Raw genomic sequence first — 27,602 nt, forward strand, 5'->3', positions numbered from 1 at the left:
GTGTTCGGATGTTTTTCTTCTAAGCTTGGAGAATGAAGGGGGATGGAGGTGGGACAATGGCTGTACATAGAAACACACACACACACAGAGGCTGAGTAGAGGGCTGCAGGGGCGTGGGGGGGGGGGGGGAACGCAGAGACCCATTAAGTGAGAGAAGGTACGGCATGTCAGCAAACAGCAGAGACCCAGAGAGAGGACCAAAGCGGACACGTGAAGGGACAGGCAGTTGTACGCACAGACAACCAAGCGTGTCAGGCAGAGATCGGGAGCACAGAGACACAGGCACGCACCCATTTGCCCAGAGCAAGGTAAAGCTCCCAGGCACACACAGGACACGCTGAGACCCAGAGGCCGGGAGGTCGGAAGAGGGAGGAGGAAAGGCAGCCCCGCCACTGAGAGACCTTACGACAGAGAAACCTGTCAGCTTAAGGATCCGCGACGTGAGGCGAAGGGCGGACGGACGCACCCTGAGGGCCTCTTTCCCTTGACCCACTTGCGAGTGAGGGGCGTGGAGAGGACAGTCCCAATAGACTACACTTCCCAGCAGACCCTGTGGCAGGCCCTACCCCCAGGCGCGGCCTCCGCCGCCGCCAGGACTGATGGGAACTGTAGTTCCTGGATGGGGACAGGCCCGCGGAACGGTGTGCTTCTGTCTGCGTCTGGAGAGGACTGAGCTCCAAAGCTTCACAGGCTCCCTCGGGGAGCTCCGGTGTCTCCTCGTCCCCGCAGACTCCTGGGTTCCCGAGACTCGGTCTAGCTGGATGCTGAGGCTCCCCCGGACTCCCCCCCAGCACAGCCGCGGGGCCCCCATCCGTGCCCGCGGCCCCCAACCCTTGCTCCGACCCTCGGCGGGCGGCCTGCCCCTTTAAGAGTGGCCCCGCTGACATCACGGCGGGGGTGGGGGGGTGCTGGCCCGGCTCCCGGCTCCGCGGCGGCTGCAGGACGCGGCTCCGCTCTGCGCCCGCCCGCTGCTCAGGGGACCCCCGGCCCGGGAGGCCCCCTCCCGTCTCCTCCAGCCGCCCAGACCCCAGGCTGCGCCCCCACGCCTGGCCAGAGCCCCAGTCTTCTCAAGGGACCCCCAGGACCACCCCTGCTGTCTATCCGTCTCAGGGTCTCTCCTCTCTTTCTCTGCCCCTCTCTCTCTCTCCCTCCCTGTCTCTTTCTCTTTCTACCTCAAGGCCTCTGGGTCTCAGCATCTCTCAGCCCAAAGGCCTTTGACAGTCTACCTGTCTCTCTCTGTGACCTCTCCACTTCCAGGAGCCCAGAATCTCTGAGCCTGGGGGAAGAGGGGGCCTGCCTAGATCCGATTTCTGCCTCTCCATCTCTCTGTCTCTTCCAGGGCCAGGCCATCTCTGTGTCTCCTCTAGTCTCCAGACCCGGGAGTCTCAGAATTTCACAGCCTCCGGGTTTCAGTTCTGGGCAGCCTCTCTGCCTCCCCGTGCGCCCCTGCCCCTCTCGGGCTCCCCTGCCTCTGTTTCTATTCTCTCTCGCTCTCTGCCTCCCCCATTCTCAAGGCCCATCTCCCTCCCTCCCCGCATCCTATCCCCCCTCCTCCTTTCCTGCCCCTCCCCTCCTCCGCAGTAGCCAATGAGCGACCGCCGGTCCCAGCTCCCGGCGTCGTCCGCCGAGTGAGGCCGCGGGCGCGGGGGGTGGGGGGTGGGAGGCCGGGAGGGGGCCGGGACGCCGGGCTCCGGGGCGGGGGCGGGGGGCGCGGGCACCGGCGACCCCGGTGGCGGCGGCGGCGGCGGCGGCCGGGGGAAGCCGCGGGGCCGGTCATGCGGCTGCGGGGCCCGCGGCCCGGAGCGTCCGCCAAGCCCTGAGCGAGGTGAGCTCGAGGGGAGAGTCCGGGAACCAGATTGCGGGGGGCGGGGGGCGGTCCTCCTGAGGCGGCCGGGGGTCTGGACTAAACGGGGCTGAGTGGCTCCTGGGGATGCGATGCTCGCGATCGGACGCCCGAGGTCGGGGGGCAGTGGGCGATGGAGGGGCGTTTAGGCCTGAGGAACCCGGGGGTACGGGGTCCGAGGGTCCCAGAACGGGGCAACCATACTCTCAGTGTCCAAACCTCGGAGACCGTGGGCACGGGAGAGGGTGCGGGCCGGATCCTCGAGGGAGGCGGTCCTGGATGAGGGGGGAGGGCCCGGGCCCGGTAAGGGCCGGCCGTGAGTCTGAGAAGGGGTCCGCGGAAGGAGAGCGCACGTCTCCCCAAGATTGAGGGCCTATGGAGTTTGGTCTTGGGGCTTGGATAATGGGGACCCCCAGGGATCCAAAGCCTATATCCAGGAAAGGCGGGGATAAAGAAGGATAAGAAGGTTTTGGGCCTGGGGAAGGAGGGGGGGTCCCAAAGGAGGAAGGGTTGGCGGTTGGAGGAGAATGAGGAGATCTGGGCGGGCCGCTGAGAGTGTGGAGGAACCGAGTGAGGAGGGAGGGGCGCCCCAAAGCGGGAGTGAGAAGGGTGCCGGTGGGCCACGTCCCAGCCGTCTGGATCGGAGGAGCCAGTGGGGGGAGCTGAGGTCAGCTACCTGGGATGGAGGCAGCCCGGGAGACGGGGTTCTGACGCTGGTTTCTGAGATGAGCGGACTGGAAGGAAAGCGGGCAGCTGGCAGTCAAGCCCTGGAGCCATGGGCCGGGGGATGGGAGCAAGCGGGGTGTCCGGAGCTCTGCCAGTCTTAGACTCCTGAATCCCTCAGGAGGTGGGGAGCGGGGCAGGTGGGGTGAAGGCCCTAGAGGCTGGGGTTGGGGGGGTCGCCCAGACAGGGATGAAGGTCGTCTCAAGCTCCAGGGTTCTTATTGAGGTGGTGTTGAGTTTCCAGAATTTCAATTTCAAGGCTCCAGGAATTCTGGTCAAGGAGAGTGGGGGCTCAAGTCTTGACTGCATTGTTGGTGGTGGGGGGGATTGCTGGTTAGGGGTCTTAACTGTCACTGTTAAAAAGGTGATGAAGATCGTGGTATTCAGGTAGGTTGAGGGCTCCAGTTGAGATAAGATGGAGATCCCAGTTTGAGTCCCCCAGATCATGAGACTGTGTGGTTTAGGGAGTTCTCGGGAAAGGGTGAGTGTGGTGGCTAAGGGATTAGGAGCACCCTGGAAGGAAATCTCCAGATTTAAGATTGGAATTTTGGAGGCAACAGCCATGAACTTGGGAGCTCTCCTGTTTTGAAGGTCCAGGGTTAGGGGGATCCGGGTTCCAGGTTGGAGGTTGAAGAAGGTCTATGATTAGAAGTCTTAGCTGGGGGAGCTGGAGTCCAGACTCTCTGGGAGGGGATTTGGGGATCTTGTAACGAGAATACGGATTGCAGACTTCCTGATGTGTGTTTTAGAGTTCAGAGCCCTGATTCCTATTGAACGATGGTCACTTGCTCTGAATAGGATACTGAGAGGTGTGGGGGGGGGGGGCGGGGGTGGGATTCCCAGATCATGGTTTGGACATTCTGAAGTCTCTAGCCAAAACCCTGCTCCAGGTCTCTAGGCCCCAATATCCTGGGAGCCAGCGCCCTGTGATGGAGTTCTAGCACCCCAGGTTCAGAGGCTTGCGAGGATTTGGGATGGGGGTGGTTAATGTTCTGGAATCTTGAATCTGGGTCGTGGTCCACGATTTCAGATTAGGATGCCAAATTGAGGTCAAGGCACCATACCAGGGTTAGAAAGTCAAGGTCTTGCATTAGAATTGGACATTAAGTGTCAAGAGAAGAGTCCAGGGACTTCTCTGGTGGTCCAGTGGCTAAGACTCTGTGCTTCCAGTGCAGGGGGCCCGGGTTCAATCCCTGGTCAGGGAACTAGATCCCACATGCCATAACTAAGTAGTCTGCAAGCTGCAACTAAGACCTACGTCAGTCAAATATATATATATTTACTTAAAGAGTCCAACTAGATATGGGAGGCTTGAGGTCAAGGCCAAGGTACAGGGTTAGGGTCCTTGGTTAACGACCCACTTGGGGCATTTCTGGTTCCCATTAAAAGCTCAAAAGAAAGGGGTCAGGGTGTCAGGTCTGGGCATAGGGTCGGGATTGGTGGCCTAGGTTAGGATTTCTAGACAAGTTACTGGTCCAAATCCAGGCTGGAGTCACGGGTCAGGACCTAGGGGGCAGATAGGAGAGAGTTCCGTTCGGGGGGTTGCTGGTTCTGGCCCAGGGCCGGTGTCCCTCGTGGCTGTATGCTGTCTGGGGGACCCCAGCAGCCCCAGCGGGGCTCTCCACTGGAGCTCCCGGTCCCTCAGGCCCCGCAGGGCGCCCCCCGCCGCTGAGGATGAGTCACTGCAGCAGCCGCGCCCTGACCCTGCTGAGCAGCGTGTTTGGTGCGTGCGGCCTGCTCCTCGTGGGCATTGCCGTCAGCACAGACTACTGGCTGTACATGGAGGAGGGAACCGTGCTGCCGCAGAACCAGACCACCGAGGTCAAGATGGCGCTGCACGCTGGCCTGTGGCGCGTCTGCTTCTTTGCAGGTACAGGCCTCACCTGCCCACCAGTCAATTGTCCCTGCGTTTGCATGGCACCTGAGAGTCCTCATCCATAGTTCCCTCCCATGGGTGCCCGAAACCCAGAAATCAACCCCGTTTCTCTCCTGGACAGTCACATGTCTACCTGGAGATTCCATTTCTAAGTTTTGCCAGGTGGCCGCATTGCGGAAAGAATCCGCCCGCCAGTGCAGGAAGACGCAAGAGACTTGAATTTGATCCCTGGGTCGGGAAGGTCCCCTAGAGAAGGAAATGATAACCCACTCCAGGATTCTTGCCTGGAGAATCCCATGGACAGAGGAGCCTGGAGGGCTACAGTCCACAGGGTTGCAAAGAATCAGACACGACTAAGCAGTGGAGTGCTCACACACACACGCACACACACACACACACACACACATTCAATTTCTAGTGCTTTAGTCCCTGGATCTAAGAACCCCAATGATCACACAATCTCCAGGTCCCTAATCCCCAGTAACCCCCTGGAGCCCCCAGACCCAGAGAAACACTAATCCTAGTTCAGAACTTGACTCCTGGACAGTTCCAGTGTTGAATGGGAAGGATAAACAATATCTATGCCTCCCAGGTACTACGGACAGCGCTCCTTCTAGGAATCCTTTCCCACCTCAACCCCCAGACCTTTCCCTCTTTAGGGATCCAGGAGACCTGGCCCATAACCCCTTCTTACTTGAGACTCTGGCTTCCAGCTTGTCTTCCTCCATCCAACAGTCTCTAGGGCAACTTGCAATAGGAGCTGATAGACTCCTGCCCATACCCTTCTGTAACCCCCTAAGAGGAGCACAAACATAGTACAGAGTAATACAGAGTAGACAGACACTAATCCCCAGGACATTCCCATCCTGGGGTCTCTTGACTGTGCGTCCTGCCCCTGACCGCCCTGCCTTCTTATCTTCCCCCCAGGCCGGGAAAAGGGTCGCTGCGTAGCCTCAGAATATTTCCTTGAACCAGAGATCAACTTGGTGACGGAAAACACAGAGAATATTCTGAGTGAGGGGAAGCACGGGGCTGGGAGGGTTAGGCAACCAAGGGGCAGGGTGATAGGGCGGGTCCTGGGGAAAGGGGCAGGCCAGTTGGCACTAGTGGTAAAGAACCCGCCTGCCAATGCACGAGACTTAAAGAGATGTGGGTTCATTCCCTGGATAGGGAAGATCCCCTGGAGGAGGAAATGGCAACCTGCTCCAGTATTCTTGCCTGGGAAATCCTTTGGACGGAGGAGCCTGGCGGGCTACAGCCCATGGGGTCACACAGAGTGGTGCACACAAGAGAAGGGATGGAGTGGAAGGGAAGGAGTGCAGGCTTGAAAACAGTCAGAGTGGGTGCGTGAGGAGGTGGGGCCAGGTCGAAGGGGCGGAGCCCGAGAGTGGGTGGAGTCAGGAGCTAAGGGGTGGGGTCAAACCGAGGGGTGTGGCCTGGGTGAGGGGGCGGGGCCAGCAGTGGAAGTTTCAGAAAGGGGCGTGGGGGTGCAGAGATGAGGAGGATTCAGAGGCAACCCCCAGAGAGTCCCCCCTCACCTCCGTCTTTCTTCCTACCTTCCCCCAGAGACAGTGCGCACAGCCACCCCCTTCCCCATGGTCAGCCTCTTCCTCGTGTTCACCGCCTTCGTCATCAGCAACATTGGGCACATCCGCCCGCAGAGGACCATTCTGGCCTTCGTGTCCGGCATCTTCTTCATCCTCTCGGGTAAGCCCAAGGAAAGGACTGACAGGCTGCAGGACCATTTCCGGTGCCAGGAGCCTGGGGCTCTTCCTCCAGTAAGACCGCTACTTCCTTGCTGGGTAATCCTGAAGGAATTGCAAAGCCTCTCCCAGCCCCACTTTGCTGCTCTGTGGAATGGAGCATTTCTCAGCGAGCGCTTCTTGGGTGCTAACCGGGTGCCAGGCTCTGTTCTGATACAACCACCTTGGGAGGCTATTAATAACCCCATTTTACAGCTAAGGAAACAAACACTCAGCGGATTGAAGTTAGGGCCATACAACCAGTGAGAGGCAGAGATGGGACTCAACCACACACATTTCGCCTCCAGAGGCTGTATTTTTAACCACTCCTGATATTTTAGCAATTAACAGTTTGCAAGGCTCTTTATGTTCTGTGCAACGTATTACTGGAACATTTTTCAAACAGAAAACTCGAAAGAACCCTGTACCCGCCACTTAAGAGTTGATCATTACCATGTCACGGGATTTGCTTTATTCTGTATCTGTCCATCCATCTATCTTTCTACACATCCATCCATCTATTTTATTATCATTTAAAAATGAATTTCAGAGCAAGCTGCAGGCATCAGTACACTTGACTCTATAGATTCTTTACCATGCCTGTCATTAGCTAGAGTTCAGTGTTTCTTTATAGTTACCTTTTCTTTTGAGATTTAAGTCTCTTTAGCATGAGCAATCTCATAAACTTCTCATAACACCTCTATCCAGGAGTTATTATTAGAACTAATTTGATAAAATAGGGATACCGGGTCTCGAAATTGTGTAGGGAGTTGCCTGAGATACCAGTGTAAGCTGGTTCCCCAGAGACTCAAGTGTCCTGAGCTCCAGAGGAGAGCTCTTTCTGAATTGTTCCCCTCCTCCAAATTTTAGTTCAGTCCAGTCCAGTTCAGTCCAACTCAGCTCAGGTCAGGTCACCTCTGCTCTGACATACTTAACTCCATCAATCTGGCCCAACTGTCCCCAATCTGTTCTGACTCAGTTCTTCAGTTCAATTCGAATTACTTCAACATGATTTAATTAAACTCCATTGGGGCCCTTTTAATTCAGTTGATATTTGATGAACAGAGCCCACTGTACGTCTTGCTCCCGTTACATCCCCTGGGGCCTGCACTCGGCCACCTCTTTGGAGTCAGCTCTGCAGATGACCGGAGATGGATCTTCAAAAATCCCCTCCCCCCGTCTCCTCCCTGCTCCTCACCCAGCTTTCTCTGGGCTAAACCTCCCCCATGCCTCCAGCCTAACCTGACAAGACCTCTTCCCCAGGAAAGCAGGGTGCAACCTCCGTGCAAACTTGAATCACAGCATGCAGAGCCAGACACCAAGCTAAAATAAGACATGTATCATATCACCATTTCAGAGTGTCAGATGGAAAAATTGTAGCCTAGAGAGACAGAAAGTGGGGCAAAGGTAGGGAGCATGGGGACTTTGATTCAACCCACCTGAAATGTTCGAAGGAAAATCCTATTGTTTGTGATTTACAGAAGTGAAAACCAAAGAGGCGATAAAGCTGATAAATGAGTGCTGAGGATACTCAAGGGTGTTCTCGTCCCAAAAGCCATTCTTATACCAATGTATCAGGACCTGATTTCCCAAGGTCAAGTTAAGTATCAGCTGGTGCTGTCAGGGCTGGAAATCAGGCCTCTGATGTAACAATAGAGTAATTTAGGGGGATTGAACCCCACTTCCTGAACTTCATTTCATAAACTATGGTCTATGCACCCTACGCAAGGTAGCCAAGGTTGCAGCCTGTAGTGGCTGAAGGCTCATGCTGCTATGAACCTAGAAAGACCTGGGTTAAAATCCTGCCACTTACTGTGTGAGCTTCAGCCTTCCTTTCTGGAGCTGTTGACTGGGCAACCTTGGTCAGGGGTGGGAAAACTTTTTGCTCAGGGCCAGAAAGTAAATAGTCTAGGCTTTGTTGGAGTGCCAAAGCAACCAGAGGGGAAGCAGTGGGCCTAGCTGTGTTCCAATAATCCTATTTAAGGAGCCTGAAATTTGAATTCAATCTAGTTTTCATGGACCATGAGATTTTATTCTTCTTTTGTCTTTTTTTTTTTTCCTGACCGTTAAAAAAAATGTAAAAACCACAGTTAGTTTGCAAACTGTACAAAAACAGGCAGTGGGACCAATAGTAGTTTTCTGACCCCTGGTCTAGATCATGGATGTGAAGGCCCAACCCAGGGCCTGGTTTATAGCAGTAAGTGCTCAGCACGTGGTCGTTTTAAATAAATAAATGCCTGCTCCCATATGTCCATGAATAGTAGTAGTAGCAACAGCAACCATAATAGAAAACAGTTAATTGAGTGCCACGGTTTGGGGAAGTTCTAAGTGCTTTGTGCAAATTAAGTTATTTCTTTTTCTTCACCTCCTAAGGCAGATGCTATTTTTATTCCCATTTTCCATTTGAGGAAACGGAAAGCACTCAGAAGTTGAGCTGCTCCACAGTAGAAGCAGGATTCCAGACCGGTCTTTCACTCTGGCCTTCTACTGCCCCACCACAATTAAAAGTCATAAAGACAAAGGGGATTAAAAGAGAGGAGAGGCTGGGGACTTCCCTGGTGGTCCAGTGGCTAAGACTTTACAGTCCCAGTGCTGGGGGCCCGGGGTTCCATCCCTGATCAGGGAACTAGATCCCACATGTACATCTAAGACCCAGCTAGCCAAAAGAAAGAAAGAAAGGAAAGGGTGGAAATAGTACCAGTTTCTTAGGTCTTGGAGTGGAAGGTAGTAGTGCAACCACCTCATGTTCCCAGTGAGGAAACTGAGACTTAGAAAGAGACAAGGGTTGACCGAGGTCTGGTAAATGGTGAGGTTGACATTCAGTTTTGGAGAAAGTGGCGGGAGGGCTGGGGAAGGAAAGGGATAGGGTGTTGATGATCCCTCAGGGACCTGTGTTGGGAATGGACTAAAAGGAAAGAGATTGGAAAGGGAGGAGGCTTACGCATTGGTCCAGGCAGGAGCGGATAAGGTTCTAGCTGGGGAGGGAGACGGGAGGATAAAGGTGACTGGATGGCTTTGAGAAAGAAGGATGTTGACAGAAGAATCAATAGAACCAGATGACTGGGTATGATTGGTGAGAGTAGGGGGAGGAGGCTGGAGTGACATTGGTTTCCTTTTTCCAGGTCAGATGAGGCAAGCTTCCCGTGCCTGGCTCATATTAACCCCTGCTCCTCAAACATGTTCCATGTGTCTGCTCCTTCATTCATTCACTCATCAAACAGTTGCAGAACCATCTTCTATGCCATGTCTTTATTGAGCACTGGTGACATGCTGAATCTTAAATGGCAATCTTCCTGCAGTCGGCCACAAAACAGCTCCCAGCTGCATGCCCATCAATGCTGGTCACACAACACTTAAATCCCTTCAGTGTCTCAATGCATTTCCGTTGCACTTAGAATACATCCCAACTCCTCACGCTGACTTATAATGTCTTACATGATTTGACTACTGCTCAGACTTCTGGTCTCATTTTTTGTAACTCACTAACACTTTCTCCATTGCTGCACCACCTTTGAAAATGTTAATGTCAACCTCACTTTTACAATCAGTAACCCTCCATGCTTGGAAGTCTCTTTCTCCTAATTCCCCAACTTTCCCTCTTCAGATTTTCTTTCTCTGACAATGGTACCCAATGTTTCTTTGCCCCCACTGTACTACCCATCACCTCCCCTATTTGATATTTGCTTCAGAGCACTTATTGCTAGGGTCACCTTATTCATTTTCTGCCTCCTTCTTCCAGAATGTAAACTCCAAAAGGCAGGAAGGGACTTTCCTGGTGATCCAGCGGCTAAGACGTTACACTCCTCGTGCAGGGGGCCTGGGTTTGATCCTTGTCCAGGAACTAGATCTCACAGGCTGCAAATAAGAGTTCACAAGCTGTAACTAAGGAAAGCGCCCACATGCCACCAGTAAGACCCAGCGCAGCCAAATGAATAGATAAATAAAAGGCAGAGACGTGCCCATGCTTGTATCTTCAGAGCCTAGGTGAGTTGCTGGTACAAAGTACACAATGAAATATTTGTAGAAGAGATCCCTGATAAACAAAGTTCAGGGCATTCTGAGAAAAGGGAAGATGCTTTAAGCAGACAGGGTAGGGTGCTGGAGAGGGTGGGAGTGACCAGAATTTCAAGAGCAGGTGACATCTAAATTGATGCAGAAAGGGCGAGGGGGAGTTTTTCAAGTAAAGAGAGAAAAGTGCCTGGTACAGACATGAAATTCACAGCGTGTGTTAAGACTCTAGAAAGCGGTAAGACTGAGGAGCCGCCCATGTAGCTCTCCATGGTCCTGAAATTCTTTGTTCTAAATCCAGGTTGTTCCTATTCAGCTTGGAATGTAGGTGATTCTTGCCTTCTGTGCTCTAAGAATTCTGAAGCAGATGTAGTGGAGTGGGGAGGGAGAAGACTGGATTACAGAGAAAGGATGAGGGACGGGAAAGAGAAAAAAAAAGGGGGAGGAGAAAAAAAGGGCAAAGAAGGTTATTTTTAGAGAACCAGAGTCACCCTAAAATGCCCAGGAAGGAGAAATAATGACAAGAACAGCTTCTGACATTGTGTTTAGATAACTTTCAATCACTAAAAACAAGAGCAAAAGCGACAACAAAAAGCTCCTTCTCTTCAGAAACATTTGTTCCCTTCTCATCAACCCTGCTCCTGACTCTCTGTAGGGAGAATGTTTGTCTTATAGAACTGAAATGTGAAACAAGGGACTTGAGGTGAGGCAGGAGTGGTTGGCACGTTTTCAGATCAAAAAGAGCTTGGATAATCAGACTGAGGAATGAATACTTTCTCCCATGGTTACCAGGGCACCGAGAAAGGATTTTGACAAGAGATGGACAGAGTCTGATATGGGTTTTATTTAATTATTTAGGCCAGGGATGGAACCCAGGCAACTTGCAGTGGTAGGGCAGAATCCTAACCACTGGACTGCTAGGGACCTCCCTAGTATGGGTTTCTAGAAAGAGCCAGTATCTGAAACAAAACAAAAACGTACAGGACTTCCCTGGTGGTCCAGAGGTTAAGACTCCACTTCCCAGTGCAAGGCATGTGGGATCGATCCCTAGTTGGAGAACTAAGATCTCACAGGCCTTGAAGTGTGGCAAAAATAAGAAAAGAAAGAAACAACAGTTTCTAAAATAGGAAGACAGGTTTGAAGGCAACAGGACAGGCACAGGGAATAAGCCTCAGCTGTATTAGAGGACTTGGGGACAAGAAAGGGATTTTAGATTTATGAGAGATTCGGGAAGGAAAATAGACATGACTTGATAACTGATCATCCTTCTTGGATGAGGGGAGTGGGATTAAAAGGACTCCCCTGGGCTTCGCCACTGGCGCTAGTGGTAAAGAACCCACCTGCCAATGCAGGTAGATGGAAGAGGCGCATGTTCAATCCATGGGTCAGGAAGATCCCCTGGAGAAGGAAATGGCAACCCAGTCCAGTATTCTTGCCTGGAGAATCGCAGGGACAGAGGAACCTGGTGGGCTACAGTCCATGGGGTCTCACCGAGTTGGATATGACTTAGCAACTGAGCACACAAGCCCTTTGTTTGCTTTAACTTTACCATTTGAAAATAAGTTGCAGGCATCACTAAGCATTTTAATATGCATCTCTTAAGAGTAATGGCATTTTTCTACATAACTACAAGACCGTTATTAAACCTAGAAATTTTACAGTAAGTCCATAATACAATCCACTCCATTTTCAAACTGTCCTAGTCATTCTAAGAATGCCTTTTATAGCTTTTCCCCCAGAACCAGGATTCCATCTAAGTTTATGCAGTGCATTTAGTTAATTTCTCTTTTAGTCTAGACTAGTTCTCATACTATATTTTTTACAACACTGACTTTTAAAATATATTTCATTATGAAAATATAGAAAGGATAGTATAGTGTGCCATGTACCCTTCACTCAGTTTCAACAATTATCAACATATGGTGAGTCTTTTTTTAGTCAAACTTGCCATATCTCCCTGCTGCACTTCACTACAGAATTTTAAAGTCAGTCTCCAGCATTAAATCATCTTATCCACTAATATTTCAGCACATCTCTGAGAAATTAGTACTTTGTTATTTAACATAACCACAGTGCCATTATCTGCCCAAATAATGAAGAATAGCCGCTTAATATAAATTAATTTCTAGCCAGAGTTCAGCTTCCCCATTTGTCTCATAAATGCCTTTAAAAAATTTTTTACAATTAGTGTGTTGGAAACCAGGATCCAAATTCCACTTGTGCATTTAGTTGATAGATCTCTGAAGCCTCTTTTAATCTCTAATAGTCCCTTTCCTTCTGGTTTTTTCTTGCCATTCATTTGAAGACATCTAGTCATTTGCCTTATATAATCTCCACACTTTTGATCTTTCTGTTGTGTCTTTGTGTTGTGATTATAATATGTCCATCCACTCTGTGTTTTCCTGTAAAGTTGTAGATCAGATGCAGGTTTGACTTTGGGAGTGGGGGGGGGCAAAAATACCTCATAGATAGGCGGTGTTATTAAGTCCTATTGCATTGCATCAGGAGACATAATACTATCTGTTTGCCTCTCTTTTTGAGATGTTAAGATCAATCACTGGCTTCAGTATTATAACTTGGCTCCTAACATTGTCCTTTTGAAATCTACAAGACAGGATGTCCTGTCTACACCCCACATCCTGCATTCTGTTTGCTTGTTTCCTTGTGGCCTCATTTGACTTCTTCCCCTTCCTTTGCATTTTCTGTAACCTGCACTTATGTCCAAGGTAGAGACTTGATTAGATTCTAGTTAAATAGGTTTGGTAAGATTTAGAAGTGGTGCCGTATTCTTTATAGCCCATCACTTCAGGTAGCAAATAATATCAAGTTGTTCCCACCAGGAGTGGGAAAATGTTTGACCCCTTGGTAAAGGGGTGATCATTAGCGCTCTCCGTTGGGAAGGCACATTTTTCTCTTTACCATGAGTAAACCATCTGCAGGGTAACATTTTTGAATCTTCGGGGGGTGGAATTCCTGTTTGGGGATGCCTATTTTATTTAAAGTTTGTTGTTTTGGCAAGTTTTTAAACGTACAGAAAAGTTGCAAGAACAGCACAAAGAACTCTCACGTTTTTCACCTGGACCAGTTTTTAACACTTTGCCACTTTTTGTCTTTTTCTCTGTCTTATGTGTATATCCGTCAGTTCGGTTCAGTCACTCAATCATGTCCAACTCTTTGCAACCCCATGGACTGCAGCACGCCAGGCTTCCCTGTCCATCACCAACCCCCGGAGTTTACTCAAACTCACGTCCATGGAATCTGTGATGCCATCCAGCCATCTCATCCTCTGTCCTCCCCTTCTCTTCCTGTCTTCAATCTTTCCCAGCATCAGGGTCTTTTCCAGTGAGTCAGTTCTTTGCATCAGGTGGACAAAGTATTAGAGTATACATGTATATATGGGTATATATCTATATATTATTAATACATTATATTACCATAGATAACCACTTGAACATAAATTGCAAACACCTCACCCTTTTACATTTTTTAAAATTTTTGCAATGTTGTGTTGGTTTCTGCCATACAACAATGACAACCAGCCATAATTATACACATATCCCCTCCCTTCTGAGCTTCCCTCCTCTCCCCTCATCCCACCCCTCTAGGTCATCCCAGAGCACCAGACTGGGCCCCCTGTGCCACACAGCATCTTCTCACCAACTATCCATTTTACACACACTAGGAACACTTCACTCTTAAATAAATCAGCATCAGATATCTCCTAAGGACAAATATATTTCCTTTCCTAAGCATAGCTGCTGCTGCTGCTAAGTCACTTCAGTCGTGTCCGACTCTGTGTGACCCCATAGACGGCAGCCCACCAGGCTCCCCTGTCCCTGGGATTCTCCAGGCAAGAACACTGGAATGGGTTGCCATTTCCTTCTCCAGTGCATGAAACTGAAAAGTGAAAGTAAAGTCGCTCAGTCGTGTCCGACTCTTGGCGACCTCATGGACTGTAGCCCACCAGACTCCTCCGTCCATGGGATTTTCCAGGCAAGAGTACTGGAGTGGGGTGCCATCGCCTTCTCCGCCTAAGCATAGCACCATCATCCAATTCAGGAAGTTGAACATTAATACAGTTTTACAGCTAATTTCAAATTTCATCAATTGTCTGCACACTGCCCATTTTTATATTTTAAACATGTTTGGCCTCTCTCAGTCTTGGTTGCCACTGGCAGGTTTTCTCTAGCTGTGGCAAGCCGGGGCTCCTCGCTAGGTGCGGTGCACAGGCCTCTCAGCGCCGGGGCTTCGGAGCATGCCCTCTAGGCTCTCCAGCTTCAGTAGTTGTGACGCACGGGCTTAGTTGCCCCACAGCACCCACACTGCCTTTTTTTTCCCCACTGGCTCCACCCCGGGGCCTGTGGGATCCCAGTTCCCTGACCAGGGATCGAACCCCAGCTCCCTGCAGTGGAAGCACAGAGTCTTAGCCACTGGACCGTCAGGGAAGTCCCCACACTGCCTTTTATAGTCCGTTTTCCCCCTGATTCTGGATCCAGGCTAGGATTCCCCTCTGCATTTCCTTGATGTGTTTCTTTCGTCTCCTTTCATCTTTTATATAGTTCCTATGCCTTAAAAAAAAATCTTTCATGTTGACGTTTATTTTTGAAGAATGCAGCCGGTGTTTGTAAAACGCCCCACATTTTCTCCTGGAGTGGATCCAGGTTACACATTTCCAGCAGGGACACTGCATAAATGAAATAGTGGCGCGATCCCATCAGGAGGTCGGGGTGTCCGTTTGTCCCACTGTTGGTGATGTTAGCTTCAGGTACTTGGTTCAAACGGTGTCTTTCAGGCTCCTTTATTATATTTCCCAAGTATCTTTGTAACGGATAGATATTCCACGAGAAGATTCTGTCGTTCAGTGTTTTAACGACCGCTGATGATGCTTGCCTGCATCCTAATATCATTGTGCGCGTGCGTGCTAAGTCGCGTCAGTCGTGTCTGACTCTTGGGGACCCTATGGGCTGCAGCTGTTGCTGGGCACAGGCTTTCACTAGTTGCAATGAGTGGGTGCTCCGCTCCAGCTGTGGTGCTCAGGCTTGTCACAGCGGTGGTTTCTCTCGTGCAGAGCACGCACTCTGGGGCCTGGACTCAGTAGTCATGGCGCACAGGCTTAGTTGCCCCGTGGCATGTGGAATCTTCCCGGGTCAGGGACCAAACCTGTGTCCTCTGCATGGGCAGGCGGATTCTTCACCACTAAGCCACCAGGGAAGTCCTGATCTACTTTCTCTGTCTACGGATTTGTCTATTTTGGGCATTTCCTATAAATGGAAGCGTACAATATGTGGTCTTCTGCATCTAGCTTCTTTCACTTAGCATATTTTGTAGGTTCCACCATGTGGCAGTATAAATCAGCACTTCATTCCTTTTTTTGGCTGAATACTATTCCTTTATATGGCTATACCACATTTTGTTTATCCGTGCGGTTGATAGACGTTTGGGCTGTTTCCACGTTTTGGCTGTTATGAATAATGCTGCCACAAACATTCTTGCCCAAGTTTTTGTGTGAGCATATGTTTCCAGTTCTCTCGGCTAAATACCTAGGAGTGGAACTGCGGGGTCATATGGTAATTCTATCTTTAACGCTTTGAGGAACTGCCAAATGAAATTCCGATACTTTTTACGTGCCACAAAATACTCTTCTTTCGATTTTTTTTCAACCACTTAATCATGTAAAAGTGATTCTTAGCTAGTAGACCATACAGAAACAGGAGGTGGGCTGGATTTAGCCCTGGGTAGGGGAGTCGTTTTTTGCTAACCCCTTTCACAGGCAATGGAAGGAATTCAGATTTATTCTGGGTGTGATGGGCACGCAGATGTTTGTTTGTGTAATAGGATTCTAGGGGAAGGTGCTAATGAGGATTACGGAGATTAATTTAGGGCTGGGGATTTTACTGCCTCCTTAAGCCACCTTTAACAGATTCCTATGTGGCACAGCAGTAAAGAATCCACCTGCCAAGGCAGGAAACACAGGAGACACGAGTTCAATCCCTGGGTCAGGAAGATCCCCTGGAAATGGCAACCCATTCCAGCATTCTTGCCTGGAAAATCCCATGGACAGAGGAGCCTGGTGGGCTACAGGGTTGCCAAGAGCCAGACACAACTGAGCACACACCCATTGCAAGCCACCCTTGTATGGCTACTGTTTAAAAGAAAGTTCACCTTGGGGCTTCCCTGGTGGTCAAATGGTTGACTCCAGGTTCCGATGTACAGGGCATGGGTTCAATCCCTGGTCAGGGAACTAAGATCCCCCATGCCGCTCATATAATATATATATGTTTATTTTATATACATATATATGTTAGAAAAAGAAAGTTCAGCTTGAGGAAGTAATACTTGCCTTTTAAAAATTCTCAAATGAGACGTCTTCTGTCCATTTTCCCCTGTACCTCTGTATCCTCAACTCTAAACAGAGATAAAAATGGTACCTACTTGAAAGTGTATTGTGAAGTTTGAATGAGTTAATGCATATAAGACACTCAGAATGGTGCCTGGCACAGAGCAAGACCTACACAAGCAGCTGGCATTATTGTTGTTGATGTTATTATCTATACAGCCTTAGTTCTGCTTCATCCTCCCCTGCCTTGGGCCTATCACAGCTCCAGCATTTCTTCCCTCCAGTCCCTTCCCACAACCCATCAGCCCCCAAAGGATCTTCCAACACTGCAGTCTGGCCTTGCCCTCCCTCTGTTCCCAATATTCCATGGCTCCCTAGTGCCCTTGCCATCAATGCCAAGCACATCAGACTGGCATTTGAGGCTCATCATGGCAATGCCCCTGCCCAACCTTCTCTGGCATTGTTTCTGGTGGCTGTGGGCCATGTTTTTGAGCTGCATGGATGGGTCAGTTCAGCGTTCCCCCTCCAATTCTGTTTGGAACAATGCTAGTCCCTCTGCCCTGCCTGGGGTGGTATCAAGGTTTTCCTGCATTCTTCGCTGGGCCTCATCCTTGGGGATTTAGGACAAAATCCAGCTTCCAGGAAACTTTCCTTGACTCCTCCACCCCTGCCCCCAGGCGGCTTTGGTGCCTTTTCTGGACCCATGGAACTTTATGCTACTATTTCATCTGCAAAATTTTTTTAAATTAATTTTTCTGGTGCACCACATAGTATGTGAGATCTTTGTTCCCTGACCAGGGATCAATCCAGCAACCCCTGCAATGGAAGTTCAGAGTCTTAACCACTGGACCGCTAGGGAAGCCCCTGTGCCACCATTTCCCTTACAGTACTGTCACCTTGGATGTGACTGCTGACCAGTGTCCATATTTGCCTTCCGCAATTGCACTGTGAGCCCCCTGATGACAGATTAGGGATGCAGGGGTGGGGGGAGGGAGGAGGAGGCTGTTGATTTATCTCTAGACTCCCTGCACCCAGCCCAGGACCAGCCCACAAGGGACTTCAATTGATGGGAGCTTCCCAGGTAGCTCAGACTGTAAAGAATCCACCTGCAGTGCAGGAGACCCCGGCTCAAGAAATCCCTCTGGAGAAGGGATAGGCTACCCACTCCAGTAGTCTTGGGCTTCCCTGGTGGTTTAGACAGTAAAGAATCCACCTGCAATGTGGGAGACCTGGATTTCATCCCTGAGTTGGGATGATCCTCTGGAGTGGGGCATGGCAACCCACTCCAGTATTCTTGTCTGGAGAATCCTCATGGACAGAGGAGCCTGGCGGGCTACAGTCCATGGGGTCACAGAGTTGGACACAACTGCGTGACTAAGCACAGCACAGTCCAGGATAGAATGGGACGGGGGTTGGGAGGAGGAGACAGCAGTGGGATTCAGGGGGCCTGGGGCTGGGGAAAGGGGCCCACTGCCAGTGGACCAAGGGCATCCTCTACTCCCCCAGGCCTCTCCTTGGTGGTGGGCTTGGTTCTTTACATTTCCAGCATCAACGACGAGGTCATGAACAGGCCCAGCAGCTCGGAGCAGTATTTCCACTATCGCTACGGGTGGTCTTTTGCCTTCGCAGCATCCTCCTTCCTACTCAAAGAGGTGATGTCTGTGGGGCCCAGACCTCAGAGTTTTGAATGGGGACCGGTGGCAGGGGCGGTGGCAGGGCGTGCGTGACTCCTGGGTCCAGGAGGAAGAGGAGGCTGTGGGTTAGACTGTGGATTAAAAGGAGGTGGCTGAGGTCCTAGCCCCCAGGTCCTGGAGGAGGAGGGTCTGGGAGCTCCAACTCTTGAGGTCCCAGGGGAGAAGGGGGGCCCTGGACTTCCAGATCTCTGGAAGGATGAAGTGGGGGACTCTGACTCCTGGGGTGGGGGACGGTGGGAAGGGAGGAGGAGGCCGGGCCCCTAGTCCCCGGCTTCTGGGAAAGGAGGAAGCTGGAGGCCTGGACTTCCAGGTCCTGGGACAGCGGGTCTTGCGGGCCTTGGCGGGAGGGGGAGGGGAGGGGGGGCGGTGCGCCCGGGGTCAGCCGCGGGGACTCTGGTCTTGCACTCCGGGGTCCTGGGAGGGCGGGGCCTCGCCTTGGGGGCGGGGCCAGCCGCGGGGACTCTGGTCTTGCACTCCCGGGTCCTGGGAGGGCGGGGCCTCGCCTTGGGGGCGGGGCCAGGCGCGGGGACTCTGGTCTTGCACTCCCGGGTCCTGGGAGGGCGGGGCCTCGCCTTGGGGGCGGGGCCCGGGGCCAGCCGCGGGGACTCTGGTCTTGCCTTGGCAGGGAGCCGGCGTGATGTCCGTGTACCTATTCACCAAGCGCTACGCGGAGGAGGAGATGTACCGCCCGCACCCCGCCTTCTACCGCCCGCGTCTCAGCGACTGCTCCGATTACTCGGGCCAGTTTCTGCAGCCCGAGGCGTGGCGTCGCGGCCGCAGCCCCTCCGACATCTCCAGCGACGTGTCCATACAGATGACACAGAACTACCCTCCCGCCATTAAGTACCCCGACCACCTCCACATCTCCACCTCGCCCTGCTGAGGCCCCGCCCCGGAGCGCCCTGCCCCTCCTCCTCCTCCTCCTCCTTCTCGTCCTCTTCCTCCTCCTCACGGGTTTCGCCACCGCGCGGCTCCAGCGCAAGTCCCGGGGACACCTCGTCCCACCGGGAGGAAACTGCGCGCGCGTTAGCCCCGCCCCGCCGCCATAGCGCCGCCCTCTTTCCACTTCCAGACTCCTCCTCCTGGAAGACACGCCCCTTTCCCTGGGCCCCGCCCCCAGTCAACAGACTCCCAGGTTCCCGGGTTCTTCGCGTGCAGCGGCCGAGCGCGCCCACCTCCAAGCAAACCGTCCCAGTTACCTTTCACCTCGGCCGGGGGCTCTGGGCTGGAGAGTAGGTTCTGGCAGCCGCCAGGAATGCCAAACATCCTCTTCTCCTCTCTGCCTCGGCTAGCCTCTTACTTGGCCCAGTCTCACCTCCAGACCTTCGTGGTCCTTGCGTGCAGTGAGTGCAGCGGGGGAGGCCCTTCTTACTCCACCCCACACCCCCACCCCATCTCTAGGGTGGGGTGGGGGGCTGGAGGCCCCGGGTATGGTTAACCTGGCCTCCCCCGCCCCCCTCCCCACACATGGGAGACCCCGTTCTGTCTCACCTGCTGGACACGTCTAGGCCTTCTGAAGGCTACCTGCCTTTTCAAGGGCGCTCTTTAACGGATTTTCTAGCTCTCTCTCTCAACTGACCTTGGCTTCTTTTTCCTTCCTCTTCCTCCCCTGTCTCCCGGCCTCCTCACCACCCGCTCATCCAAAGCCCCCCTAGGAGTATCCAGCCCCCCCACACCACGCGACAAGAATGGAGACCCTAGGGTGGAGGAAAGTCCTCCATGCCAATTCCACGCCTGTGCTCGCCTGTCCCCCCTCGAGGCCCCGTCGTGGGAGGGAGAGGCAGTAGCGGGGGTCGACACCCCCCAAACCTCGAAGTCTTCCATTTTCTGGCACCTCCCCCTTCATTGAAGTCCCCCTCCCCATCTCAGATCCCCCAACTCTGGCCTTTTTCAAGGGTCCGTCCGCCTCCTAGGACAGACTGGGATGGGGGGTGGGGGTTCACCAGAAACTCACCCACTCCCTTATTAGGGGAGGAGGGGCGAGGTAGCACAGTGTTGTACACGGAACCAGAAAGGCCCCCTGGGTGGGGGGAGGGGGGCAGGGGAGGGATGGGGGGTTTTTAGTTTGCATCTTAGGGGGGAGGGGGGAGGGGGACCGAAGCAGTTAACCTGTCTTTACGCAGCGATTTTTAACGAGGCTGGGGGGAGGGGGGCTTTGGAGATGGGGGAGGGGTGGGGGGCCTGGCTCTGTTATTTACCGTGTATCATATGTAAATACCGACAGAAACGTCAATAAACTTTATTTCAAACACGTCTCTGCCTGTCCGGGGGTGGGGGCGTTGGGATACAGAGGACAAGTCTAGGTCTCTAGAGGGTATACCTGTGTGTGTGGTGCGGGCGGGGCAGGGGTGGGGAGCTGCTACAGAATCAAGTTAGTTGTGTCTTAAACTGCTTAATCATCACAGTTATTAACAGTCGCACTTTATAATTCAGTCCATGTAAAGCGTGTAGGACAGCAAATGACACAGGTCAGGATCAGTACGAGCTAACTCTTGATATCACTGGCCAGGGCTTCCCAGGTGGCTAAGTGGTAAAGAATTCACCTGCCAACGCAGGAGCTTCAGGAGACATGGATTTGATCCCTGGATTGGGAAGATCCCCTGGAGGAGGGCTTGGCAACCCACTTCAGTATTCTTGCCTGGAGATTCCCATGGACAGAGGAACCTGGTGGGCTACAGTCCACGGGGTGCACAGAGTCAGACACGACTGAGCACACAGCACGCATGACAGCGACCACTTACAGAACTGTTACTATTACTCACTTTTCTTGCTTCGTTTTTAAAAAGTTGTTATTTTCTTCTGGTTGTGCCCCAGTGCATGGGGGCATCTTAGTTCTCCACCAGGACATGCTCTCTGCAGTGCCCTAACCAGCGGATGGCCAGCCAGAGCATTGCCTGCTTCATTTAATTTCCTCCCCAAGCTCGCACATTGGGTTTATTGGATTCCTTTTGCAGCTGGGTCCATAAAGGTAAAATGATTCACCCAGGGTCACACAGGTGGAAACTGGCAGAGCTGTGAGTTGGAACTAGGTTCATCTGGTTCCAAAAATTAAGCTTCCTTCCTTTTGCACCAAGGAGCAGGGGCTTTTCCTAATGCTTGGTGACGCTACTGAGAGATAACCAATATCGTTTGTTGTATCTACTGTCTATGGAAAACCACATACTTTGCTGCCATCCCTGATCTCAGGAGATATTCCCAGCAGCCCTTTAGGTAGGGCACAGACACACAGACACATTTTACAGGTGATGGAGGGAGGCTCAAAGTGGGCTCCAAGGTCTGTGATCCCACCTACTACACTGAGGGATTGAAAATAGCCTAAATGCTTGATAAGCTTATTCTTGAAATGCACTGAGAAAGAAACACAGTTCTAGCACTTGGATTCCTCAGCTCGCCTAGATTTAGCCTCTAGGGGATAATCAGAAGAATTTCTGCAGCCTCTACCACATCCTATAGTGGCCACGACCCCATTGATCAAGCTACCGTTAGGTGTCAGATGCTGTGCGGAGCCTTTTCATTTATCAGCTCATTGGCTTCTCCCAGACATCCTCTAAGTGAGGCATTCCAAAGAGCCCCATTTTGAGGATGGGGAAACTGAGACTCTGAGAGGTAAGGTCACCCAGCTGGAAGGATGCGAGGGAGCGTTCACACCCAGTTCTGCCAAATTCCAGCATCTACTCTCGAAGCTGCTATATTTTACTTCAAATTTGATGCAAACTCATTCTGTGACCTTGAGCGAGTCTTTTAATCTCTCGGGCTTCGGTTTCTTTTTCTGTTTTTTTTTTTTTTTTTAAAAAAAGAGAGAAGGAGGGGTGGGGTAGCAGAACTCCAAATCCCGAAATCCCTCGGGAACAGAGACAGTGGTGGGAGTAGGTGAGCAGGAGAGACTTAAGAGTCAGCAGGATCAGACTCCCTGAGGGAAATACTCTGAGTCATTTTCAATGATTTCAGGAATTTCTGGAGGTCATGCTCAAGAACTGGGAACGGCAAATGCGTTTTGGCTTCTTCGTCAAGATGAATTGATTCCTAACGGCCACTTGGAAGCACAGTGTTGAGAAGGATTTGCCCAGTGGGAAAGACTGTCCCCCATTGATTGGTGCTGCCTGCCATCCTGTTCGTTTCGTGCTGTCTGTCTTGCGTGCAGGATTAGCCGTTGTGGTGCAAGCGCTGAGGTATCTGCTGAGTTTTGTCTGGAACTTAACAACAACAAGTCCATGTTCATTAAAATAAAAAATTAAGCTAATGTTTTTAGTGGTTCAAATTTGACATTTGAAAAATACAATAGAACTCCATAAAGATTTATTTTTTTGAAAGGAATACTGTGAAAAGTCTGTCCTACTTCTGACTTCTTGACATCCAGAAATACCCTTCGCCCCAAGGTATTATCATCTCTTACTGTGTAATTTCGAGAATACTATATGCATATTTAAGCATATATATCGTTGTTGCTGTCTAGTTGCTCAGTCATGTCTGACTCTTTTGTGACACCATGAGCTGCAGGCTGCCAGCTTCATCTATCCATAGGATTTCCCAGGCAAGAATACCAGAGCAGGTTGCCATTTCCTTCTCCAGGAGAATCCTCCTGACCCAGGGATGGAACCGGCATCCCCTGCCTTGCAGGCAGATTCTTTACCACTGAGCCACGAGGCGGTGTTTGAGTCCTCATACAGGTGAATCTGTGGGCCAGTGGCAAAGAACCCACCTGCCAATGCAGGAGACCAAAGAGACATGGGCTCAATCATGTCTCCAAGAGACATGGTGGAGAAGATTCCCTGGAGTTGGAAATGGCAACCCACTCCAGTATGCTTGCCTAGAAAATTACATGGACAGAGGAGCCTGGCGGGCTACAGTCCATGTGGTTGCAAAGGGTCAGATACAGCTGGGCTGAGTGAACGCAAGTATTCATAGTTATTTTTCACTAAAGTAAGCTTGTTTATGCTAGCATGCAATGAATTTATTATTTTACTTAAACAATACATACATTAAAATCTTTTGAACTTGAATTTTGAATATGCTAAATGTTGATAGACACAAACAAAATTTTTTTTCAGTGTCTGCTACAATTTTTAAGGGTAGAGAGGGGTTTTGAGGGCAAAAGTTTTCATCATTATTGCTACATGCCATGGAGGCAATATATCAGATGCAGAGACTGGCCTATTTTTTTTTTTCAAAGGCTGTGCAGTGGTCCCTTGAATGGAGGTAATTTCCTTTAACAATAAACTCATTTTTATTACAAATGTAATACTTAGTCATGATTTTCAAATTTAAAGAGCCAGAGAAGGATAGAAAGAAAAAAGAATTACTGTCTTCTCATTTTTCTCAATCCCAGTTTTGATCCCCAGGGGGACCAATTTTTATCAGTTTCTTCTAGATCAGCAGTTTCCTGCTCAGGGTGATTTTGTCTCCAGGGAGCATCCGGCAATGTCTGGGGACATTTTTGGATGTCACAACTGGGGAGTGGGTGTCATTGGCATATCGTGGGACCAAGGATGCTGGTAAATGGCCTACAATGCACAGGACAGGCCCCCCCACCCCCGCCCCACCAACAAAGAATGATCTGGTCCAAGAAGTAACTAGTGCTGAGGTGGAGAAAAGCCTTCTTTAGACATTATTTGTTTATATGTTCTCTCCTGCTTTTTTTTCCTAATCTTTATTTTTATTAACACAAATGATATTTTGCTAAATCAATTTTTAAAAGTGACTCAACTCATAGGGGATTAGGGATCCCTTTGAACACCAGATAAACCCCCCAGAAAGCAATATCCATATTTACAATGTTTTGTACATAATTTCAGGAGCTTCACAGTCACTAAATGAGCCCTGCCTGAATCCCCTGGGTGTGGGATTTTCGCTTGCTTCTTTGTCTGTTTTTTAAAGATGTACTTGCTCATGTATTTTTGGCTGCACTGGGTCTTTGTTGCTGTGTTGGGCTTTCCCTAGTGGTGGCGAGCAGGGGCTACTCTCTGCTTGGGGTCCTCGGGCTTCTCACTGCGGTGGCTTCTCTCGTTGCCGAGCACAGACTCTAGGGCATGTGAGCTTCAGCAGTTGCAGTGTGCAGGCTCAGTAGTTTTGGCTCCTCGGCTCAAGAGCAGAGGCTCAGTAATTGTGGTGCTTGGGCTTAGTTGCTCCGTGGCGTGTGGGATCTTCCTGGACCAGGGATCGAACCCATGTCCCCTGCCTTCAATTCTTAACCTCTAGACTACCAGACAAGCCCCAGCTTTTATTTTCTGGCCATGCCATGCGGCATGTGGGATCTGAGTTTCCCCACCAGGGATCGAGTCCTGCACCCCCTGCGGCGGAAAGGCAGAGTCGTAGCCACTGGACCACCGAGGAGGTCCCCAAGGATGTGTGATTTTCAAATCCCAGCCCTAGAGCACCCCATCCAGAGAGAGAGATCACTAACTTTGCATCCCTCAATCCCTTCTTAGACAAGAGGACAAAGGGGCAGAGAGAGCAATAATTTGGTTATGGGTCCTTTAGGGAGGCAAGGCAAAGCAAAGATTGGAACTCGGGCCACCTGACTCCCCAGCGCTGGAATATTTCCACTTCACCCTGAATGAGGACGTTTCAGAAACGCTGATCTTCTCTTCCTGGTACAGCGGGGAAACACGCCACCAGCACTCTGTTCCTCTTGAGAAAACACAAAAGGCCCAGCTGTTGTTGATGAGAAACACTCAGGCACCTGGGAAAGAGCACATTCAGGATGTGAGGCGGGGGAGAGGGCTTGGGCAGGGACTGCTGGGGGGGTAAGGGACCCTGAAATATGCAGCCACTCGTTCCCTGAGTCATTCAGTCTTTCCTTCATCCATCCATTCATTCTGCATCTGGGGACTGCAGCTTCCCGTCGACCAGGGCTGGGTTCTGGGGGACACCAGAGTGAACTAGACCCCTGCTTGTCCTGAACAGCTCCTTGCTCTACTTGGGGAGCCCGACTGTTGGACCAGTCACAATGCAGGGTGACTGTGCTCTAATGGGAACACTACCAGTTGTGGAGGAAGTGCGGTTGTAACACTTGATGCAGCCTTGAGAGGTCAGGGAAGGCTTCCTGGAGGAAGAGGCAACTCAGTTGAATCTTTAGGAGCAAGTAGAGAGTTTGTCATACGGATGAATGATGGAAAGGGAGTCTGGAAAAGGGAGCCACACTCAGAAAACTTGAAAGCGTGAAGGAGCTGGACACAGTAGGGAAAAACAACTCCAGCTTGCAGGAGGCATTGGGGAGTTTCCTGGTAGTGCAATGGTTAGGAGTCTGTGCTTTCACTGATGAGGGCATGGGTTCAATCCCTAGTCAGGGAACTAAGATTCTGCAAGCCTTGCAGCATGGCCAATAAAATAAAAAGGCTCCCTTGTAGGAGGCAGCAGTGGGGTGGCATAAGATGGGACTGGAGACCTTGGCAGAAGGACACAGGTGAGGAGCTGAGCTTTCTCCCCTGAGGGTAAGAGGGGGCCATCGGAGAATTCTGAGCAGAGGAAGAACAGGACAGTTCTGAATGTTAGAAAGGGGCCAAGTGGAAACTGGACTTCGGGAGAAGGGAACCAGTGGTAGGAGCTGATGGTACAGTCCACCCAGGAGCAGGTCAAAGAGGAGGAAAGGGGAGCAAAAGGGACTCCAGAGGGAGACGAGTCTATGTACAGGGTTGTGGCTGGCTGTGAGGAGCAGGGGAGGGAAGACACTGAGGAGGCCCCCTGTGAGTTTCACGGTGCAGTGATTTACAAGGCATACTAGTTACCTGTGCTGCATAACAAGTTACCACACGCACGGGGGCTTAAAACAACATGTGTTTACTATTTCACAGTTTACCGTGGAATCTCGCACAGTTCAACAGGGGTCTTACAAGCCTGAAACCAAGAAGTCGGCTGGCTGGGTCCTCATCTGGAGGTTCAATTAGGAAGAGATCCACTTCCGCTCCCTCAGGTTGAATAAAATTCATTTCCTGAGGTTGTGTGACTGAAGTTCCTGTAGCAAGTTTTTTTGTTGTTTTTTTTTTGCCTTGTGATATTTTCGGAACGTTAGTTCCCTGACCAGGGGTTGAACCCAGGCAGGGCAATGAAACTGCTGTGTCCTAACTGCTGGACTGCTAGGGAACTCCACGTTTTGATTATTGACTATAGCTGTGCTATGAACATTGGCGTGCACGTATATTTTTGACTTAGCATTTTCGCTGGATATGTGCCCAGGAGTGGGATTACTGGATCATATGGTAATTCTGCTTTTAGTTTTTCAAGAAATCTCCGTGCTGTTCTCCAGAGTGGCTGCACCAACTGACATTCCCACCAACATTCTAGGAGGGCTCCCCTTTCCCCACACCCTCTCCAGCATTTCCATTCTAACTAGTGTGAGCTGATTCTTGACTCTTTCTAAAAGAGACCACCTGCCTAGGTCAGGCCCACCGAGGATAATCTTCCTTTTGACTAACTTCAAATCAACTGATTAGGGACCTTAATTACACATGCAAAATCCCTCCCTCTTACATATAACATAATCTAATCAAGGGGATGGTACCACATCCTATTTTATAATCCTGCCCACATTCAAGAGGAGAGAATTCTACAGGGGTGTGTGCACCAGGTGGTGGGAATATTGAGGGTCATTTTGGAGTTCTGCGTGCCATATGAGACCAGGGGGTGTAAGGCTGGAGGACCTGCTCAAGGTTAGGGGCTTGGCAGACCTATCTCTGAGCCTACAGCTTCTAGGTCTCCAGGTTAATTCCATGGGAGACTGCGGTTAATGCAAGATGAATTCAGGAGCAAACTTAGAAATGAGAGCTGAAAGGGTCCATTTTCTGCAACACCCCTCTGAAGAGTCCTTCCAGGAGCTGAAGGCTCGTTCAGTGGGTCTAACATTTCTAGGATGCAGAATGAGATTCAGAGATGCTGGACTTTATTTCTTCAAAGGATAAACATGTGATCCAGACATTCCACCCCTAGCTATATGTACATCCAAAGTGAAAGTGCACGTTGCTGAGTCGTGTCCGACTCTTTGCGACCCCATGGACTATACAGTCCATGGAATTCTCCAGGCCAGAATCCTGGAGTGGGTAGCATTTCCCTTCTCCAGGGGATCTTCCCAACCCAGGGATCGAACCCAGGTCTCTCGCATTGCAGGCGGATTCTTTACCAGCCGAGCCACCAGGGAAACCTGCTGTACATCCAAGAGACATGAAAAAATGTTGCCACAAAAAAGTGTACACAAATGTTCACAGTAGCGTTACTCAAGTGGCCAAATCCAGACTAACCCAAATATCCAATAGACAAATGTGGTGTATCCATACAACAGAATATTATCCCGAAATAAAAGGAAGTGGAGTCCTGATACAACATGAATGAACCTTGAAGACATGCTGCTGAGGGAAAGAAGCCCATCACGAATGAACAGACACGATTC

At 50.8% G+C, this 27,602-nt stretch overlaps 1 protein-coding gene across 1 annotated transcript; it reads left to right on the forward strand.

The window, feature by feature from the left end:
* Positions 1-1,658: 1,658 nt before the first annotated feature.
* Positions 1,659-20,474, forward strand: CACNG7 (calcium voltage-gated channel auxiliary subunit gamma 7). The gene is made up of 6 exons (XM_015100702.4): positions 1,659-1,825; positions 4,212-4,436; positions 5,370-5,456; positions 6,009-6,149; positions 18,036-18,181; positions 18,849-20,474. Exons 2-6 carry the CDS (start codon positions 4,241-4,243, stop codon positions 19,104-19,106), a joined length of 828 nt encoding a protein of 275 aa, XP_014956188.2. The 5' UTR covers positions 1,659-1,825; positions 4,212-4,240; the 3' UTR covers positions 19,107-20,474.
* Positions 20,475-27,602: the final 7,128 nt, after the last annotated feature.

The sequence above is a fragment of the Ovis aries genome, chromosome 14 (genome assembly GCF_016772045.2).
Source record: "Ovis aries strain OAR_USU_Benz2616 breed Rambouillet chromosome 14, ARS-UI_Ramb_v3.0, whole genome shotgun sequence".
NCBI lineage: Eukaryota > Metazoa > Chordata > Mammalia > Artiodactyla > Bovidae > Ovis > Ovis aries.